This window comes from Phyllobates terribilis, unplaced genomic scaffold (assembly GCF_046119375.1).
Source record: "Phyllobates terribilis strain yellow unplaced genomic scaffold, ASM4611937v1 Scaffold_2__4_contigs__length_985480577, whole genome shotgun sequence".
NCBI classification, from domain to species: Eukaryota; Metazoa; Chordata; class Amphibia; order Anura; family Dendrobatidae; genus Phyllobates; species Phyllobates terribilis.
The window spans coordinates 388,896,062-388,917,684 of record NW_027362762.1 but is presented as its reverse complement, the minus strand read 5'-3'; the positions used below and the strand labels follow the sequence as shown (position 1 = coordinate 388,917,684).

The 21,623-nt window shown below is 40.7% G+C and overlaps 1 protein-coding gene across 2 annotated transcripts in view; it reads left to right on the top strand.

The window, feature by feature from the left end:
- The window catches only part of XK (X-linked Kx blood group antigen, Kell and VPS13A binding protein), a 51,363-nt gene extending 30,790 nt beyond the window's left edge, over positions 1 to 20,573 (top strand). For both annotated transcript variants that reach the window (XM_073664839.1, XM_073664838.1), the window contains exons 2-3: positions 10,888 to 11,150; positions 16,353 to 20,573. In XM_073664839.1, coding sequence (XP_073520940.1) covers positions 10,888 to 11,150; positions 16,353 to 17,176 — 1,087 coding nt within the window. In that variant the 3' untranslated portion in view covers positions 17,177 to 20,573. The remainder of the gene's footprint in view (positions 1 to 10,887; positions 11,151 to 16,352) is intronic.
- The last annotated feature ends 1,050 nt before the right edge of the window (positions 20,574 to 21,623 follow it).

The window sequence follows — 21,623 nt, the reverse complement described above, 5'->3', positions numbered from 1 at the left end:
ATGTTTGGGCACACAGGGGCTCTCCAAATGCAACATGGCGTCCGCTAATTATTCAAGCAAATTTTACAATCAAAAAGTCAAATGGCGCTCCTTCCCTTCTGAGCCCTGCCGTGCGCCCAAACAGTGTTTTTTCCCCACATATGGGGTATCTGCGTGCCCAGGGGAAATTGCACAACAAATTTTGGGGTCCATTTTTTCTTGTTACCCCTGTGAAAATAAAAAAAATTGGGTCTAAAGTAACATTTTTGTGAAAAAAAGTAAAATGTTCATTTTTTTCTTCCACATTCCAAAAATTCCTGTGAAGCACCTGACGGGTTAATAAACTTATTGAATGTGGTTTTGAGCACCTTGAGGGGTGCAGTTTTTAGAATGGTGTCACTTTTGTGTATTTTCTGTCATAAAGACCTCTCAAAGTGACTTCAAATGTGATGTGGTCCCTAAAAAAATTGTTTTGTAAATTTTGTTGGAAAAATGAGAAATCGCTGGTCAACTTTTAACCCTTATAGCTACCTAACAAAAAAAAATTTTGGTTCCAAAATTGTGCTGATGTAAAGTAGACATATGGGAAATGTTATTTATTAACTCTTTTGTGTGACATATCTCTCTGATTTAAGGGCATAAAAAATTCAAATTTTGAAAATTGCAAAATTTTCCAAATTTTCGCCAAATTTCCATTTTTTTCACAAATAAACGCAAGTGATATCGAAGAAATTTTACCACAATCATGAAGTACAATATGTCACGAAAAAACAATCTCAGAATCAGGGGGATCTGTTGAAGCGTTCCAGAGTAATTACCTCATAAAGTGACAGTGGTCAGAATTTTAAAAATTGGCCTGGTCATTAACGTGCAAACCACCCTCGGGGCTTAAGGGGTTAAGCTGTGTGCCCACTATGCTTTTTTTAAGCGTTTCTGCAGCAGCAATTCCAAGTGATGCTAAAATCGCTTGGAAAGCGCTTGACTACCCGCATGCGAAATCGCATGTGAAAAACGCTTCACTTATGCTTGTCCCTGGCAGGAAAAAACGCATGTAAAATCCGCATGTAAAATCCGCATGCATTTTTTCTGCAAGGGAGATGCAGAAACGCTTAGGAAAAATTCAGAGCATTTCTGCATCATGGCCTTACACTCCTTTCATCTCCATCCTTTACAGCTACTTTGGGATTAGGTAGAACGGGCTACTCAGAGCATGACAGTACCTCTATCAAATTTGCGGCAACTGCAAGAAGCTGTCTAGTCTACATGAGCAAATATTTCTCCTGAGCAAGTTAAACACCTAGTGGACTCTATGCCACAATGAATAGCTATTATCAACAAAAATAGAGTGCCATAAAATGTCTTAAAAGGTTTAACTTTATTTAAATATGTAATTAAATCCAAGAACATAATGGAAAAATGCAGAAAAAACATAGACCACTAGTTAACGCTGTGTAAGAAGTACCGACAAAAAGATATGTAAGTATACAATATCTCAAATCTATCCATAACATCTATCCCTGGACTACCAAAGAGGAAAAAATGGCTGAAAAAGTAGTACTTAGTAGTAGTAGTGTGGCACCCCAGGGGTCTGGTTTCCACAGTAATAGCAATATTACGTCTGAGAGCAGGTGGGAGGTCTCCTGGTCAGGAATCCTATGCATGCCACACCTCCTGCCTAGTCCTGGGAGGGGAAGAACTTCCCCTATATAAAACTAGGGCTGAGGCAGGGTTAGGTGAGAAGAAGAAGAAGAGGAGTCCCAGATGTAGACATAGTCTAGTCTGGAGAGGAGCGGCTATAGGAAAGAAAGATCAGGAGCTCAGTGGGAGCAGTGCTAAAAGGAATCAGGGGCTGGAAGCTGTAGAGCTCGCCCTGATTGAAGAGTTCTTACCGGACCCGGAGTCCGAGGCTGTGGGGACTAATCCTTACCCAGCAGCAGAAACCGCCCGGCAGGGGATTTCAGGTCCTCTGGCCAAGAAACCCGAAGGCACGGTCACACGCAAGGGACCAGCACCGCCGTCGTGGAGCGGAAGCTACCAGAAGGCCCCGAGTCACCGGCCATACGGGTGAGCACCACACGGTACACTCAGGGACGTGGGCTACTTTTATCAGCCTCTAGCAAGGTAGCCAGAAGAGTATGATTAGTTGGGGAGGCCTACAACTCCACCTGGCCAGGGGAGATTCCATCTGCTCACGGACTGACCAGGCCCCGATCGCTAGCCAGTACTCCGGGAGGGTCTACCTTTGCCACCAGTAAAGACCCTGAACTACACCGCACCGTCTCTGAGTGTTTCATCATCCACGTCCGCTGCCCTGAGGCCATACCCCTCCCGTTGGGGGTTATACCATCCCCGCTGCACAACCGTATCACCGGCCTCAGCGGTCTGCCCTGCAGCGGCGGTCTCATGACCGCATTCAACGGGTGGCGTAGTCGAACATTCTAACATCTACTGCTAAATACTGCCGCTCAGTTTGACTCCCTGGGCACGGACCGGGTCACCGCCACGAAACTACTACCCCTCTCAGATCCGGCTCCGGGTAGGCCCCCGCGTGCGCAACGCTACTCAGCACAGGCCCAGGGGCGCGTCAGTAGTCTCACCCCCATGACGAAGCGTGGGTGAAACGTACGTAGGGGCATATCTGACGACACTACATGATGACTGCAACATCACCTGATGTAAGTACTACTTTTTCACTTTTTCAGGCATTTTTTCCCCTTTGGCAGTCCCGGGATAGACGTTATTGATGTATTTGGGATATTGTATACTTATATACCTTTTTGTCACTACTTCTTATACAGTGTTAACTAGTGGTCTATTGTTTTTCTGCATTTTTTCATTATATTCTTGGATTTAATTACATATTTAAATGAAGTTATACCTTTTAAGAGATTTTATGGCACTCTATTTTTGTTGGTAATAGTATGTTAGTAAGTGCATCTCCATGTAGTGGACTGGATATAAGCTCGGTGTTCGCATATATTATTACACAATGAATAGCTGCGGTTCTGAAGGCCACAGGTGGTACAACACTATTAGATGAGTGTTTCTAATAAAGTGATCATTCGTTTTCTTTTGTTTCTTATTTTTCCATTTTTTACATGTTTTCTTGAAGTAAATTTGAGAATTGTATAAATTACAGCAAGCAGGTTGCTATAATATAGGGCAACCACAGAAATTGATATATTCCCTGTGGCTTTCCAGTCCAGCCTTCAACATTATAGGAATAGTCAGCTCACAGATTTGCAGAACCATAAAGCTGATTGTGAATATTCCCCACAGCCCTGTATCTTATTATCTGACATCTCCCAATACATTACTAAATGTATCGTATAAACCAATCTGGAGTGTTGTGGGCTGTCCAACTGCGAGGTAAATTACTGCTCATTTAAGACATATTCTCTCCATTACTACTTTCTCATCACCTTCACACCTTCTCTTACCTTCTCTTATCTTTCTCCAAACCTCAATGGAATGCTTTAATCATTTTCATACCAATCATTACTGTTGCTAAGCAATAAGCATACAACCTGTGCCTTCCCTTTCCACCACACTTATGATTAGCAGGCTTAAAAGAAAAGTTTGAGCTTTGAAATACTAAATTTTAGAAGGATAAAGGCAGACGGCATCAGGGAAATGTTTGTGCTGACATAAAAGGAACCATACAGCTTGTGGTTTTCAAAGATCTTGCTGAGTGTAATAACACAAGTATATTCACAATCCGTATCATAGAATCATAGAATCATAGAATGGTAGAGTTGGAAGGGACCTCCTGGGTCATCTGGTCCAACCCCCTGCTCAAAGCAGGATTCACTAGATCATCTCAGACAGATGTCTGTCCAGCCTCTGTTTGAAGACGTCCATTGAAGGGGAACTCACCACCTCTCGTGGCAGCCTGTTCCACTCATTAATCACCCTAACTGTCAAAAAGTTTTTTCTAATATCTAATCTGTGTCTCCTCCCATTTAGTTTCATCCCATTGCTTCTAGTCTTTCCTTGTGCAAATGAGAATAAAGATGATCCTTCTACAATGTGACAGCCCTTGACATATTTGTAGACAGCTATTAAGTCTCCTCTCAGTCTTCTTTTTTGCAAGCTAAACATTCCCAAATCCTGCAACCGTTCCTCATAGGACATGGTTTGCAGACCAGTCACCATTCTGGTCGCTCTTCTCTGAACTTGCTCCAGTTTGTCTATGTCTTTTTTAAAATGTTGTGCCCAAAACTGTACACAGTATTCCAGATGAGGTCTGACCAAAGAGGAGTAAAGACCGATAATGACTTCACGTGATCTAGATTGTATGCTTCTGTTAATACATCCCAGAATTGTATTTGCCTTTTTTGCTGCTGCATCACACTGTTGACTCATGTTCAGTCTATGATCTATTAGTATACCTAAGTCTTTTTCACATGTACTGTTGCTTAGCTCTATTCCTCCCATTCTGTATATGTTTTTTTCATTTTTATTGCCCAGATGTAGTACTTTGCATTTTTCCCTGTTAAAAACCATTCTGTTGGTTGCTGCCCACTGCTCCAGTTTATTTAGGTCTTTTTGAATCCTCTCTCTCTCTTCTCTAGTATTAGCTATCCCTCCTAGCTTTGTGTCATCAGCAAATTTAATCAGTTTACCCTCAATTCCTTCATCTAAATCATTGATAAAGATGTTGAACAATACAGGTCCCAGGACGGAGCCCTGTGGTACCCCACTTGAGACATTCATCCAGCTGGATGTGAAGCCATTTACAACCACCCTTTGAGTCCGATCACTAAGCCAGTTATGAATCCACCTAATAGTTGCCTGGTCCATTGCATACTTGGTCATTTTGCAATAAGGATGGTGTGAGATACTTTGTCAAATGCTTTGCTGAAGTCAAGATATACTATATCTACAGCATTTCCCTGATCCACCCAGTCAGTGATTCTGTCATAGAAGGAAATTAAGTTAGTCTGACATGACTTGTTAGTTACAAACCCATGCTGACTCTGGTTAATCACTTCATTCTTATCCATGTACTTACATACATGTTGTTTAATAATTTGTTCAAAGATCTTTCCTGGTATAGAAGTCAGACTCACCGGCCTATAGTTCCCTGGGTCCACCTTCTTCCCCTTTTTGAAGATAGGAACAACATTTGCTCTTCTCCAGTCTTCTGGGACTTCTCCTGTTCTCCAAGAATTTTCAAAGATTATGGAGAGTGGTTCTAAAATTTCTTCTACGATCTCCTTCAGTACTCTGGGGTGTAATTCATCTGGACCTGGAGACTTGAACTCATTTATGTTAGCTAAATATTCCCTCACAATCTTTCTGTTTACAGATAACTTGGATTCCTCTATTCCTTTAAAAGGACAGTGAAGATCAGTTGATGTTACATTTTCTTGCTGAGAGAAAACAGATGCAAAATAGGAATTAAAAAGTTCGGCCTTCTCAACATCCTCTCTTACCATTTCTCCATTTTCATCCTGTAAAAATCCTATAGCATCTTTGACTTTTCTTTTACTTCTGACATACCCCCAAAATCCTTTTTTATTGCTTTTGACATCTCTTGCAAGCCTTAATTCATTGTCAGCTTTAGCTAACCTGATACGTGCCCTGCAGGATCTGCAGACTGCATTATAATCTTCTTTAGATATGCCTCCCTCTTTCCATTTAATAAACATTTCTTTCTTTCTTTTTAGCATGTGTTTAAGTTCTGTGTTCATCCATCCTGGTTTCCTTAAATGCTTCCCATTCTTCCTACTTTTCGGGATTGTTAACGATTGTGCTTTGAGAATCTCATTTTTAAAAATTTCCCATCCTTCCTGGACATTTTTGTCCTTAAGGACATCCAGCCATTGGATCCTTCCTATTCTCTTTCTGAGTCTCTTAAAATCTGCCTTTCTAAAATCTAACCTTGAAGTTTGAGTCTTCACATGTCTTCCTCCTCTAGTTATCCAAAATTCTATAATAGCATGATCGCTGCTTCCTAGGGTCCCAGCCACCTTTACCTCCTCAACCATTTCCTCCCTGTTTATAAGGATTAGATCCAAAGTAGCAGATCCCCTTGTTTTCTCCCCTACCTTTTGGAAGATAAAGTTGTCAGCAAGAGAGGATAAGAATTTGCTTGACCTGTTAGTTTTACTTGAGAGAGATTCCCAACAAATGTCTGGATAGTTGAAATCTCCCATGACCACTACGTCATATTTTTTGGAGAACTTGGTCATTTGATACATAAAGAGTTCATCCATATCTTCAGCTTGCCCAGGTGGCCTGTAGTAAATGCCTACAATGGTGTCCTTTCCATTGTTCTCTCCTTGTATTCTTACCCAAACAGTTTCCACAGAACTCCCAGTCTCTGAAGCTTCAATCTCTGTGCAGATATACGCTTTTCTAACATACAATGCAACACCTCCTCCTCGTTTATCAAGTCTGTTTCTTGCAAATAAGTTGTATCCTTTTAGCCTTTTATTCCAATCATGTGTATCGTCCCACCAAGTTTCAGTGATTCCAATGACATCATATTCCTTTTCCTGCATTAGTAGTTCCAATTCTCCTTGTTTGTTGCCCATGCTTTGTGCATTTGTATAAAAACATTTTAGTTTGTGATTGGTTTCTCTTCCTCCCATATTTTTATTATTTAAATTGTTTTGTCTTTGTTCTTCTTTTCCACTTCCAGTAGCAGAGATCTCAATAGTATTTGTCAGCTGTATGGCTTTTTCTGGCCTTTTGCTTCCCTTCCCACATTGTTCTAGTTTAAAGCTCTTCTGATGAGTGTAGCAAGGCGACTTCCAAATACATGTTTTCCAGTCTTCGTAAGGTGCACCCCATCTCTAGCAAGTAGTCCATCGTATAGGTAATTCATTCCGTGATCCAGAAATCTAAATCCTTGTTGACGGCACCATCGACGTAGCCAGTTGTTCACCTGTAGAATCTTATTCCACCTCATTGTTCCATGGCCATCCACTGGGAGGATGGATGAGAAGACCACCTGCGCTCCCAATTCTTTCACTTTCTTGCCTAAGTCTTCAAAGTCACTGCAGATGGTTTCCAGGTCCTTTCTTGCGGTGTCATTTGTCCCCACATGTATTAGCAGGAATGGGTAGTGATCTGTAGGTCTGAAGAGTCTTGATATCCTGTCAGACACATCTTTAATTTTTGCTCCTGGAAGACAGCACATTTCTCTTGAGGTTATGTCTGGTCTGCAGATAGCGGCCTCTGTTCCTCTTAACAGGGAATCCCCCATGACCACCACTCTCCGTTTTTTCTTCACAACATTCTTCTTTCTCCATCCAGGAGGATTCTGAGGGCTTACAAGGTTATTCATTGCTGGCAAAGTCTTATTTTGCTGTATTTCTTCATGGTTCTCCTGCGTGAGAGCCTGGTACTGGTTCCTGAGCAGTATGGGTGCTGACTGCCTCTCGATCCTCCTGCTTCTGTGGGTCACATGCTTCCATTCCTCTGTTTCGTCAGGTGCAGTTCGAATTTCTTCTCTTTCTGAATCATGAAGAGATAATTCTGCTCTGTCTAAGAACTCTTCACCTTCCTTAATGATTTTCAAGGTAGTTAACCTCTCTTCTAGATTTCGCAACTTTTCCTCCAACAGGGACACAAGCTTGCATTTCTGGCATGTGAAGTTTGGCTTTTCCACTGGCAAGTCTGTGAACATGTAGCAGGATATGCAGCTCACCAAATGGCTCCTGGACTCTTCCATGTTCTTATTGTTAATGTTCTGAAAACAGTGAAAGAAGCTTAAAAAAAAAGCTTCAAAACCGGCGCGCGGTTTACCGATGTCCTCTTTTCAGCTCCAACAGCCAAAATCCAGTGTTCTTTGAGCTCGCGGAGACTCTTCACTTACCCCAAAATGCAGTGGGAATATGCAAATTATCTCCTCAGGACTCCTCCCCTGGTTTGCTCACAATTCCCCTGGTTTGCTCACAATTTTTTGCTCACAATTCTGTGCAGTGTGAATTGTAGACACGGCACTAATATTTTTCTTTATGAAGATTCGCGTCCCATTTTCTTCATGCAGTGATTTTTGTGTGTAGAGTCAGCATGCTTTATTAGGTACTGTGTATCAAACAGCAGCACTATCATGCTAAAAGCAGTAACATATGAAAATATACTTTGTAATTTGGTTCTGCACTAGATTACGCACAGTCATGTCTAAGACTAAAAGTGTGCTTGAATAGCTTAAAGGGGTTTACAGCAAAAAAATATATACTTACATCAGCTTTAAAAATTCATGTATATAACTTACTAATATACTGTACATTCTTCAACCTTGAAATTGTAACATCAAGGAGGAAAAGTTGTATAGCAATGGAAATCACAGAATTGATAGACATCATAATGATATTCAAATGATGAAAAAATGGAAACAATGATTTTTAGTGATAATGACATTTTGGGGTGCATACGTCATTTCATCTCTTTCTATTGCATTTTTTGAAGGTTCGGCAACAGAGGACTGGAGTTTGGGAAACACTGGTGTAAATAGTGATCTCCTGTTGCTGGTCTTCACAGGAGTACCAAGATGGTAATCATTGGGTCCTTTAGCAGAACCCCAGCTGCCATGGTAATCTATCGGCACCCCACGATTACATGGTGTGTGGGCAATAAGAGCCTATGTACAATAAAGAACAGCGATTGGAGCTACAGTGGGGAAAATTAGTATTTGATACACTGCCGATTGTGCAAGTGTGCCCACCTACAAAGAATGGAGAGGTCTGTAATTTTGTATCGTAAGTATACTTAAACTGTGAGAGGCAGAATCCTAAAAAATCCAGAAAATCACATTCTATGATTTTTTAAATAATTAAATTGTATTTTATTGCATGAAATAAGTATTTGATCACCTACCAACCAGCAAGAATTCTGGCTCTCAAGGACCTGTTTTTAAGAAGCCTTCTTACTCTGCACTGATCACCTGTATTAATTGCACCTGTTTGAACTCGTTACCTGTATAAAAGACACCTGTCCACACACTCAATCAAACACACTCCAATCTCTCCATCATGGCCAAGATCAAAGAGCTGTCTAAGGACACCAGGGACCAAATTATTGACCTGCACAAGGCTGGGATGAGCTACAGGACACTAAGGACACTAGGCAAGCAGCTTGGTGAGAAGGCAACAACTGTTGGCACAATTATTAGAAAATGGAAGAAACACAAGATGACTGTCAATCTTCCTCGGTCTGGGGCTCCATGCAAGTTCTCGCCTCGTGTGGTAAGCATGATTCTGAGAAAGGTCAGGAATCAGCCCAGAACTACACGGGAGAACTTGGTTAATGATTTGAAGAAAGCTAGTCTCAAACATTACCATTAGTAACACACTACGCCGTCATGAATTAAAATCCTGCAGGGCACGCAAGGTCCCCCTGCTCACGGCAGCACATGTCCAGGCCTGTTTGAAGTTCGCCAATGACCATCTGGATGATCCAGAGGAGGCATAGAAGAAGGTTATGTGGTCAGATGATACCAAAATAGAACTTTTTGGTATCAACAACACTCTTTTTGTTTGGAGGAAGAAAAAGGATGAGTACAACCCCAAGAACACTGTCCCAACCGTGAAGCATGGTGGGGGAAACATCATACTTTGGGGGTGCTTTTCTGAAAAGGAACAGGATGACTGCACCGTATTGAAGGGAGGATGGATGGGGTCATGTATCGCAAGATTTTGGCCAACAAACTCCTTCCCTCTGTAAGATCATTGAAGATGGGTCATGGCTGGGTCTTCCAGCATGCCAATGACCCGAAACACACAGCCAGGGCAACTAAGGAGTGGCTCTGTAAGAAGCATTTCAAGGTCCTGGAGTGGCCTAGCTAGTCTCCAAACCTGAACTCAATAGAAAATCTTTGGAGGGAACTGAAACTCAATGTTGCCCACCGACAGCCCCGAAACCTGAAAGATCTGGAGAAGATCTGTATGGAGGAGTGGGCCAAAATCCCTGCTGCAGTGTGTGCAAACTTGGTCAAGAACTATAGGAAATGTCTGACCTCTGCAATTGCAAACAAAGGTTTCTGTACCAAATATTAGGTTCTGTTTTTCAATTTTTCTATTGTATCAAATACTTATTTCATGCAATAAAATGCAAATTATGTAAAAATCATACAATGTGATTTTCTGGATTTTTTTTTATCATTCTGTCTCTCACAGTTGAAATGTACCTACGGTAAAAATTACTGACTTCTCCATTCTTTGTGGGTGGGAAAACTTGCAAAATCTGCAAATACTTATTTTCTCCACTGTAACTGCTGTTGCTGCTGCTACTGGCAGATAATGGCTGCGTTACACAGCCTGCATCTGACGCATGTGGAGTGGGCTCAGCTTCTGAGTCCGCTCCATTCATACAGACCCTGACACAGAAGTACAGGTACATCCATGTGCGCAAGGGGTTTAATAAAGTGGCAAGGCTATTGTTTGACCACTGCTCCCCTTAAACTCATCCAGAAAGGGAATTTAGCTTCCAGCAGTAACGCATTTATCGCCTGTCTAGTGCATAGGTGCTAAATGTTTTTTTCTTTTTTGGTGGGATAACCCCTTTATATAAGCCTCTTGCACAACTAGCGTTTCTAGTAGAGTATAGCTCACAGTGGAGCTTTCCTCGATTATTTTTATTAATAATTCATATGGAATATTACAGGAAAATCTTTGTATGCTTCTGTACGAAATCAAAGTCAATCAGAGTATCAGTAAAACCCCATACAACAGTATGAGTGATGTTTTACACATCCATAGAACTTGAAAGTTGTGCAAAGCTCTAATGTGCTCAAGCGTATAAGGCCTAAGGATTGTAGCTTGGAACTTGACAGCCTAATGACTTCTTCTCATTTGAGTTGTTTATTTTGATATAGAAGAGTTGATTTGCCATACATTTTGTGCATAAATTCTGAATACAAATCTTAAATATATTCTATTTTTGGTTATTGTGCAGGTGTATTGAGGTCTTCTACATCTACTTCAATGCTGGTAAAGTGGAAGAACCTTATGTCAGTATCACCAGAAAGAGACAGCTGCCCAAAGAAGGCTGTACAGATGAAGTGGAGAAGGAAGTGGGCCAAGCTGAAAGAAAACTCTTTACACACAGATCTGCTTTCAGCCGGGCCTCCGTTATCCAAGCTTTCCTCGGATCAGCACCTCAACTGACTCTTCAGTTATACATATCAGTATTAAAACAAAATGTTTCAATATCACTACGTAAGTAAACAGCTTAAAGTCAGACCACCCCTTATATACTCCTCAACATTGACATTGCAACACCAAGAAAGAAAAGTTGTAGAATTATGAAAATCACAGGAACTATAGAAATGTTAATGATATGCAAATGTGAAAAGGTTTAAAAAATGGAAACAATATTTTCAAAACATCGCAGTTATTTCCGTGTCAATAAATAAGGGCTTAACACAGAAATAAAGACACTTACATGCCTTGGCTGCTATCACTGAGGTTAATAATGATTGTCTGTGGCATGTTCTACCACACTGAAAGCACTTGGGTGCACTAATCATTAAGATTTTCTGGTGGCCGGTCCCTTTGCAATTGCCGACCAATAACTTCCAAGATGTGTTCGATGAGAAACAAGTCTGGAGACACGGTAGGCCATGGTAGCACATGTAGGCCTCGTCGGCTGCTCACAGTCGCATGAGCAACATATGGCCTGGCTAGTTGTGTTGAAAAATGTTTCCTAGAACACTTTTACATTCCCTTATAAAGGCATCTTCAATTCATTGCCAATGTAGTATCCAGACTAATTTCCGACTATCATTGCATCCAAAACAAAAGACAATAGACTTACATTCCAGATTCCACTGCTATCTTACTCTGTACCATGATAGTCTTTGAGCGCAGTGGTTTGAGGTCAATGGACATTGTTCAAATGGCTTCTAATGATTTGTTTAGTCACTGACATTAAATTTGGCATGTTACATCTTATTTCCCTTGCAGTACAAAATAGATTACTAGACACCATTCTTTGAATCTGATGAGACCAGTGTCATGAAGAGGCCTTCATGAAGGAATGTCACACTGGTTCTTCTCCAGGGATTATGGTGTGGGTGGCATAATGTACAGTAACTGATCTCCTCTATTATTTATTCCAAGTAAATTAACAATGTGGCATTTCTTGTATTTAAACATGGAATAGCCATGTTATTTATTTAAGTCATGTCCCCAGGGGCATTTTTTAACATAGAAGTGCCAGGACGCACATTTTACATATACATAAACCAGTGTGCTCTAAACATATTACCATGGCCTGCACAATCTCCTGAATTTTCTCCAATCAAGTACATCCATTGGTCAGCAATTACAAAGGGGGCTGCCAGAAGCGGATCTTGATTATTTGCTTACAAAATTACATTTAGCGTGCCAATTCATTACTCAGACGGACATTAATAGTATCATTAATAGAATGCCAAGTTGTGAGTGCGTATATTTCTGTGTGTGGCACTCGCGCTTTACACTGAATGAATTGATATGTTTTGAAAATATTGTTTCCATTTTTTCATCATTTGCATATCATTATCATGTCTATTGATTGTGTGATTTTCATAATTCCACGACTTTTCCTTCTTGGCGTTGCATTTTCATTGTTGTGGAGTATGGTATCAATGTGAGAAGATTCAATCCAATATTGTATGAACAGAATAGTTGATACCTAATGGAAAAAGATATTTTAGAATTGAATAGCCCACATTTCTGGCTACAGTTGCCATTTTACAGTTACCAGGTTCTTTACTAAATATATGTTGTCAGAAGTAAATAGGATTTTTAACTCCATCATTATTTTTTTATACTAAAATATACTGCTAGAAAGTTAAAGCACTATAAATAGCCAATATACATGGTAAAGCTGTAAGCTCAGACTCAACAGTTTTGTATAATAGATCCATGGTTCCACCCTGTGCTGCTCTGTGGTACCTCTGTAAGGCACTATAATCTTCCCTAGAAGAAGTGCTTCTATGGGACAGTACCTGTGCAATATGTCAAGTAATGGAATGTGTACCATCATTTTTAATTGGTCAGATATTACAGATTCATAACACTGAATCACAACACAACTGTATGCATGTTTCTTCAAGTGAGTGCTTTTCTCCTAGGGACTCAAAATGTAACTAGGGTCCAGTGGAAAAGATGTGCTTATCTCCTTTATAGCCTATGGTAGGTAGAACTGTAGGGATGGTGAACAGGTGCAACTGCTTGCTATATTCCATTTGTTATAATAAAGGATCACCACGAGTGTATGACCACTACTCTCTTAGAAACAGGGTACATAGGACCCCTGTTCTGTGCATATACAGTTCAGTCCAGAAATATTTGGACAGTGTCCGAATCTTTGTGATTTGGGCTCTGCATGCCACTATTTTTTATTTAAAATGAAACAACTGAGATGCAACTGAAGTGTAGACTTTCAGGATTAATTAAAGGGTTGAACAAAATATCCTATGAAACGTTTAGGAATTGCATTTTTCTACAAAGCCTCCTCATTTGAGGGGCTAAAAAGTAATTGGACTAATTTGTCATACCATACCATAAATAAAATGTTAATTTTTAATACTTTGCAGAGAATCCTTTGCAGGCAATGACTGCCTGAAGTCTGGAAGCCATGGACATCAGCAAATGCTGGGTTTCCTCCTTTGTAATGCTTTGCCTGGCCGTTTCTGCAGGGAACTTAAGTTGTTACTTGTTTTTGGGCCTTTCTGCCTTAAGTTTTGTCTTAAGCGTGTGAAAAGCATGCTCGATGTTGAGATCTGGTGATTGACTCGACCATTGCAGAATATTCCACTTCTTTGCCTTAATAAACTACTGGGTTTCTTTCGCAGTATTTTTTGGGTCACTGTCCATCTGTACTGTGAAGCGCCGTCCAATCAACCTTGCTGCATTTGGTTGAATCTGAGTAAAAAGTATAGCTCTATAAAGATAAAGATTGCTAAATTTTACCAGCCGCTAGGATTCCATTTTTTCTCCAGTTCCTTTTTGCTTCATTCTGGTGGTCAATGTATTGGAATCAGGCTGCAATCATTTGGAGCAACTAAACTACTATATATACGGTGATGCTTTCTTCCTTTTTTTTCTTACTTGGTATAGCTCTATACACTTCAGAGTTCATCTGGCTGCTTCTGTTTTCAGTCACATCATCAATAAACACTAGTGACCCAGTGCCATTAGAAGTCATGTATGCCCACGCCATCACACTGCCTCCACCATGTTTTACAGAGGTGCTGTGCTTTGGATCATTCATGAACCGTTCCAAACCTTCTCCATACTTTCTTCTTGCCATCATTCTGGTACAGGTTGATCTTAGTTTCATCCGTTTAAAGAATCCTGCTCCAGAACTAGGCTGGCTTTTTTACTCCAATCTGGTATTTGATTTTTTAAGGCTGATTAATGGTGTGCACCTTGTGGTGAACCCTCTGTATTAGCTCTCATGAAGTCTTTTTACTTCCTGGAGAGTCTTCTTTTCTTTTGTGGATGTTGTGAAGGGGTTTTTCTTCACCATGGAAAGGATTCTGTGATCATCCACCAATGTTGTCTTCCGTGGATGTGCACGCCTTTTTGACATCCCAAGCTCACCAGTGTGCTCTTTTTTTGCAGAATGTTCCAAACTGTTGATTTCTCTGATGGATTTCTTCTATTGTCAGCCAAGTGATGGTCTGTTTCTCTTCCATTGAGAGCTCCTTTGACTGGATGTTGTGGGTTCATAGCAACAGCCTTCAAATGCAAATGCCACACCTGGAATCAACTCCAGACCTTCTACCTGCTTAATTGATGATGAATTAAAGAGGGAATAGCCCATGCTGCCCATTAAAGAGCTTTTGAGATAATTGTCCAATTACTTTTGGTTCTTTTAAAAAGAAGCAGCTACACATTACAGAACTGTAATTCCTAAACCCTTCCTCCAATTATTTTTATTTATTTTACTCACTTATATTGCGCCATTAATTCCACAGCACTTTACAGACATTATCGGTACTGGAAACCCACGCAAACACGGGGAGAACATACAAACTCCTTGCAGATGTTGTCCTTGGTTGGATTTGAACCCAGGATCCGAGCGCTGCAAGGTTGCAGTGCTAATCATTGAGCCACCGTGCTGCCCAATTAGGATGTGAATACCCTCAAATTAAAGCTAAGAGTCTGCACTTTAACCCCTTTGTGACATTTCGATTTTCCGTCTTTTTCATTTTCAATTTTCTCTCCCCTTCTTCCAAGAGCCATAACTTTTTTATTTTTCCATCAATATAGCCATATGTGGGCTTGTTTTTTGCAGAATGAGTTGTACTTTTGATTGACACCATTCATTTTACCATATAGTGTACTGGAAAATGGAAAAAAATTCCAAGTAAAAATGCAAAAAAAGTGCAATTTCACAATTGTTTTTTAGGTATTTTTTTTATTTATGAACTGTTTAATCATAATGACCATTATTATGTATAGCAGAAAAAGAGGTAGGCTTGCAAGCAAAAGAACATCATACTTACTGTGAAGCACCGGGTTGGCAGCTTTGTGTTATGTCACCATATAAATGGCATTATGAAGAAGGAAAATTATGTGGAGATATTGAAGCAACATCTCAAGACATCAGACAAGAACTAAAAGCTTGGGCTGAAATGACCCCAAGCATATTTCTAAAGTTGTGGCAAAATGACTAACTCAAAACAAAGTGACGGTAATGGAGCAGCCATCACAAAGCCCTGGCGTCAAAGCCATAGAAAAAATCTGGGCAGAACAAAGAAGAGTGTGAGATCAAGGAGACCTACAAACCTGACCTGTCTTGTCAGGAGGAATGGATCAAAATGCTAGCAGTTTATTATGAGAATCCTGAGAAAGGCTCCCCGAAACATTTGACCCAAATTAAGCAATTAATAGACAATGTATGTAAAGTTCTGAACTATATTCCTGAACTATAGTAGTGGTCCTAGCTGACCTAAGAGAGGGAATGTGTACTGTGACTGTGAAAAACTGAGTGAAAATGAATGTGCGTATGGTGAAAGTAAAATTATGACTTCAACAGTAGGTTTTAGCAAAGTGGTTAAACTGACTATACAGCCCTCTCCATATAGAACAAGGGTCTTCTGGAATAAAATAATAGAATAACCTTTTCCAATGTTCTCAGCTTACTGATTCTTCACTTTTCTGCTGCAACTTGCCTCCACATTTGTATTCTATGTTATCATCATCATCATCATATGAGGAGCATAAGTGAACATAGATAACTAATGATGGGGAATGGACAAAAAATCAGTAAGGTAACTTTATGGAAAATATATATATTTTTATTTTACAATTTTATGCACAGTAATTGAAAATATATGTGTATATCATCTGCACACCGTGATTCATAAAACTGTAAATCTGAACAATTTGTCATAACATTAATCCTAAATCTTATAATTGCAGGCATCTTCATGTGCATTTCTTTGCTGTCCATTGTGTATGGAGCATTGCGGTGCAACATCTTGGCCATTAAGATCAAGTATGACGACTATGATATAAGTATTAGACCGGCTGCCTATCTGTGCATATTCCTGTGGAGGAGCTTTGAGATTGCCACAAGAGTCATTGTACTGGTCCTTTTCAGCTCAGTGCTTCAGATATGGATCCTGCCCGTGGTGCTATCAAACTTTCTTGTGTTTTTCTTTTATCCATGGATTCTTTTTTGGCAGAGTAAATCCCCTTTTCCTGAAAATATAGAAAAAGCCTTGTCAAGGGTTGGCACTACCATAGTGCTCTGCTTCCTCACCTTTCTTTACGCTGGCATAAACATATTTTGCTGGTCTGCTGTTCAACTCAAGCTAAATGATCCGGATCTAATCAACAAATCTCAAAACTGGTACCGCATGGCTGTGTACTATATGGTGAGATTTATTGAAAATGCTGCCCTCTTGCTGCTATGGTATATATACAGAACGGATGTCTACATGTATGTATGTGCCCCTTTGCTTGTACTGCAGTTGCTGATCGTCTATTGTATGGCAGTGCTGTTCATGCTTGTATTTTACCAGTTTTGCCATCCTTGCAAGAAACTTTTCTCTTCAAGCATTTCACAAGGATTACTATCCTGCTTCAAATTCTTGTGCTACCTCTGTATACCATCAAAAGCCCCAAACAAAGGGGATAAATTTGGGGCCAAATTATCAAATAGTTCTGACATCAGTGAACACATGAAGGCAGTGGATTCTCAGAATGGCAATACTCACCTGGACGTATCTGCCAGTGCATAGAAGTGAACCTGACTGAGATCTACTTGTAATAAAGCCACCTTACAACCATGTATAGGATGGCTGTATATGATCTGCCAGCTTCCAAGCATGTATAGCATTTTATGTAATTAATCTTTTACAAAATACATCATTTGGTTTTACCGGTGATGGATAATGTTATGATTGAAATTTGCAAATCTAATAAGCTACAGATAATGCTCAGGAGTAAGTCAGTATTCACACATCATAATGAATAAAATATTTAGTTAAAAGATTCAAACAGCAAAATGAAAAGGGAGAATTTATATGTTTATGGACTTGTGAAGACGACCATATTTTCAGTTCGAGTGCAATCCGACAAAACATTGGACTGCACTTAGACCAGTACTATCCTATGGGGCGGTGCACATGTCCGATATTTTCCTCGGACAGAGTCTGTCCGAGGAAAAAAATCACAGCATGCACGATTTGCATCCAATATTCGGATTGCACACAGCCATGCAAGTCAATGAGTCTGACTGCACTCCAAGTGCGGTGCGATTTTCACGGACTGACAGAATAGAGAAGATAGAGATATTTGTTTCCATCTTCACCACATCCAAGAAAATTATATTACACTGCTATCAAACTTTGATCAGAGTGAGATCAAAGTGTGATTAGCATAATCGGCCCAAATCTCACGGATGAGAAAAAATACAGTGGTGTTACCCTAGCCTAAGAAGAATGAATAATGGGGATATTCCCATTCATGATTGACTGATATAAAATACTCTCAAAGTTTTCAGAAAGAAGTCTGCAGCAGCTGAGGTGTTTAAATGTGGAGTAGCCATACTATTGAATAATACACGCCGCTGCTGAAGAACCTTCTTTTTAAGAAAGGGGGTACTTGTCTATCACAGGAGAGGACATTTTTTGCAAAAGCAATATGCTACCGACTGCTTCTGCAGAAAGGAAGGTAGTGGAGAGGAAAAATACTTTCTGTCTTTATGACGTCTATGTGCCAAATGGGCCACACATAGACATCACACAGACCAATGCAAGTGCATGGAGTGGTGTGTAAAAAATCTCAACATGTACCATTCGGATCGTTTTTTCCAGGGCCGTGGAGTCGGAGTCGGTGTCCATTTTGGTGGAGTCGGTATAAAATGGACCAACTCCTAAAATATATAATAAATTGGGTACAGTAGTTCAATGCACTTTGTGGGGAATATTTTTTCATAAGTATTTGGGAAAGTTATGAAATGTCCTATAAATGTCTGTCCTATTCCTGATCTAAGGGTCTAGACTTTTAGCTGAGATGAATCTGTGCTACAGAAAATTTATCATTTAAACATGAGCCATGTATGAGGGAGTCAGAGTCGTGGAGTCGGAGTTGGAGTTGGGGTCCTGGAAATTGAGGAGTCGGAGTCAAAGATTTGGCTTACTGACTCCACAGCCCTGTTTTTTTCTGATCAGACTTTCTCAATAATTTCAATGGGTGCATAAAAAACAGATGCCATATGGACACGCATCTTTTTTTAAATCCATTAGATTTAAATTATTAACAAAGAAAAGTATATTTGATGTGTAATTCTTTTGTTGCTATATACGGATGTCATAAGAATGTGAAAACTGGACATACATATAACAATACGGATGAAAAATTTCTGACTGATAAATGGACAAATATATTTATGCTCATCTGGACCTTACCTTATGAGCAGTGTCTCACATCAGAATGTGACATTTATAAAATTAATATTTATTTTTATGATTTGTTTTGCAGAATGCATTTTTGTCAAACATTAAATGTATCATTAATACCAACTTTACTTTGCAGTATAATAATATACATCATAATGATGACATTGGGTATTTCAATTATTTTTGCGCAATACTAGTTTATGTACTGGTATTGTAAGGGCCAATGCACACAATGTGTTTTTGCTGTGTTTTTTTCTGTCCAGATTTTCAGGCTGGAAAAAAATGTAAGTTACCGGTAAATACAGTGCCAGCAAGGTAGAAAAATCTCATGTACATGCTGTGGAAATTTTCAGCATATAAATTGACCTGCATGTCAGTTGTTTTTGCAGATTTTCATTGCAGATTTTGCAGGTTTTGCTACAGAAACTCTTCAGATACACTGCGTAAATTTTTCATCAAATCCGCTACACGTGTATGTGCCCCAAGTAAGAATACACGCGCTGCACTTTTTTTGCACATATTTCTCTTACAGGCTATTCCTTTACATGAAATTTCCATGTGCTTGCTGTCAATACTGGAGCACATTCACATTCCAATAACTGGAACTGATTTTCTGTTGAAGAAAATTTCTCGCACAAAATGTGCAGTGTGTGAATTGGCCCGAAGAATATGTTAATGATGATGCAGTAAAATGTTTTCTTGGATTACATAACAACTCAATGTGCTTTTTAATACAGTGTTTCTATGTGTTGAGACAAATTTACCATATATTTCCATTCATGGCAAAGTCCTGAAGTATGCCTTTCATGTGTAGTACCAAAAGAAAATGTAGCAGTGCACTGGAAATGCACCCAAGTAATGTAAGATACTTCTGAATAGCACACACATACCCACAAATTGGTATATGGTCTAAGTAAGCCTCATTATTTATTTTGTACTTCTTTTTGTAGTAGTTTTAAGTAAATTTTATCCAACTGATGATTTGCAATTATAAGTTTATTCTTCATTATCAAACCGTCATAGAAAAATATCTAAACTAGTTTACAAGCTTTAATACTACCTGCATTTAATACACATAACAATGTCATGAGAGATATGCCAGTACTGCAGTGGCCTTATGCACCTCAATGATAGCCCTAATATGACCTTACAAATGACATACTTAGTATGTCTGTATGCATGAGCCCTCAATAGGCCGGCTTCACATGTGCCGCATTCATAACCCAAGTGCAGACCATGATGTCCAGACCAGCCACATGTCTCTTTGATGCACCCCTGGGCCTGTATCGCGCAGCGTTGCGCACGCGGGAGCTTACCCGGAGGCGGATCTGTTGAGGGTTGTAGTCTCGTGGCGGTGACCCGGTCCGTGCCCAGGGAGTCAGACTAAGTGGCGCTGTATTAGCGGTAGATGTTGTACGACTACGCCACCCGTTGAATGCAGCGAAGGAGCTGCCGCTGCAGGGCAGACCGCTGAGGCCGGTGGTAGGATTGTGCAGCGTGATAGTATCACCCCCAACGGGAGGGGTATGGCCTCAGGGCAGCCGACGTGGATGATGGGGGTAGCAGGAATCACTCAGAGACGATGCGGTGTAATTCAGGGTCTTTACTGGTGATAAAGATAGACCCTCCCGGAGTACTGGCTAGCGATCGGGGCCTGGTCAGTCCTTGAGCAGATGGGATCTCCCCTGACCAGGCGGAGTTGTAGACCTCCCAAACTGACTGTACTCTTCTGGCTACCTTGCTAGAGGCGGGTATAAGTAGCCCACGTCCCTGAGTGTACCGTGTGGTGCTCACCCGTATGGCCGGTGACTCGGGGCCTTCTAGTGGCGTCCGCTCCACGACGGCGGTGCTGGTCCCACGCGTGTGACCGTGCCTTCGGGTTTCTTGGCCAGAGGACCTGAAATCCCCTGCCGGGCGGTTTCTGCTGCTGGGTAAAGATTAGTCCCCACAGCCTCGGACTCCGGGTCCGGTGATAGCTTCTCAGTCAGGGCGAGCTCTGCAGCTGCCAGCCCCTGACTCCTTATAGCACTGCTCCCACAGAGCTCCTGATGTTCTTTTCCTAGATCTGCTTCTCTTCTCTGTCTCTACTTCTTCTCTACTCTCTAACCCTGCCTCAGCCCTAGGTTTATATAGGGGAAGTTCTTCCCCTCCCAGGACTGGGCAGGAGGTGTGGCATGCACAGGATCCCTGACCAAGAGACCTCCCACCTGCTCTCAGACATAACATTGCTGTTACTGTGGAAACCAGACCCCTGGGGTGCCACATTCCCCCCTAGTGAAATTTAGTACTCCGGGACTAAACATATTTTTAGAAAAACATAACAAGGTATAAACAATAATAATACAATAAGAAAAACACATAAAGATGGTTACGGCGTGTCCGCAACCGGGTGCAGTCTTTGAAGAAAACAAAGGTGTCCATTTCACCAAAACAGGGAGACGTAACCAGGTAGGGGTCTGTCCTGCCCCGAGTCCTTAACAGTCTTTAGTCCATTCCTGGGTTACGCTCCAACCAATTGTACAAGGATTCCCGGTAAATCCACCAAGGACTCCTATAAATAACTAGAAACACATAATTATACACAAGCAACAAGAAAAACAGGTAACCACAAATAAAACAATTTATACACTTCAAATCCTCCAACGTGCGGGTAACTGGCCTCTAGTGGCCCTAGTGGACCTACGGAGCTGACTGTCTAGCCCTGAACTACAGGGTGTAGGAGCTGTCAAGGGTAAACTGGGCAGCTGTCTACCGGCTCTTTGACTCACTAGGGGTACGGCAGGCT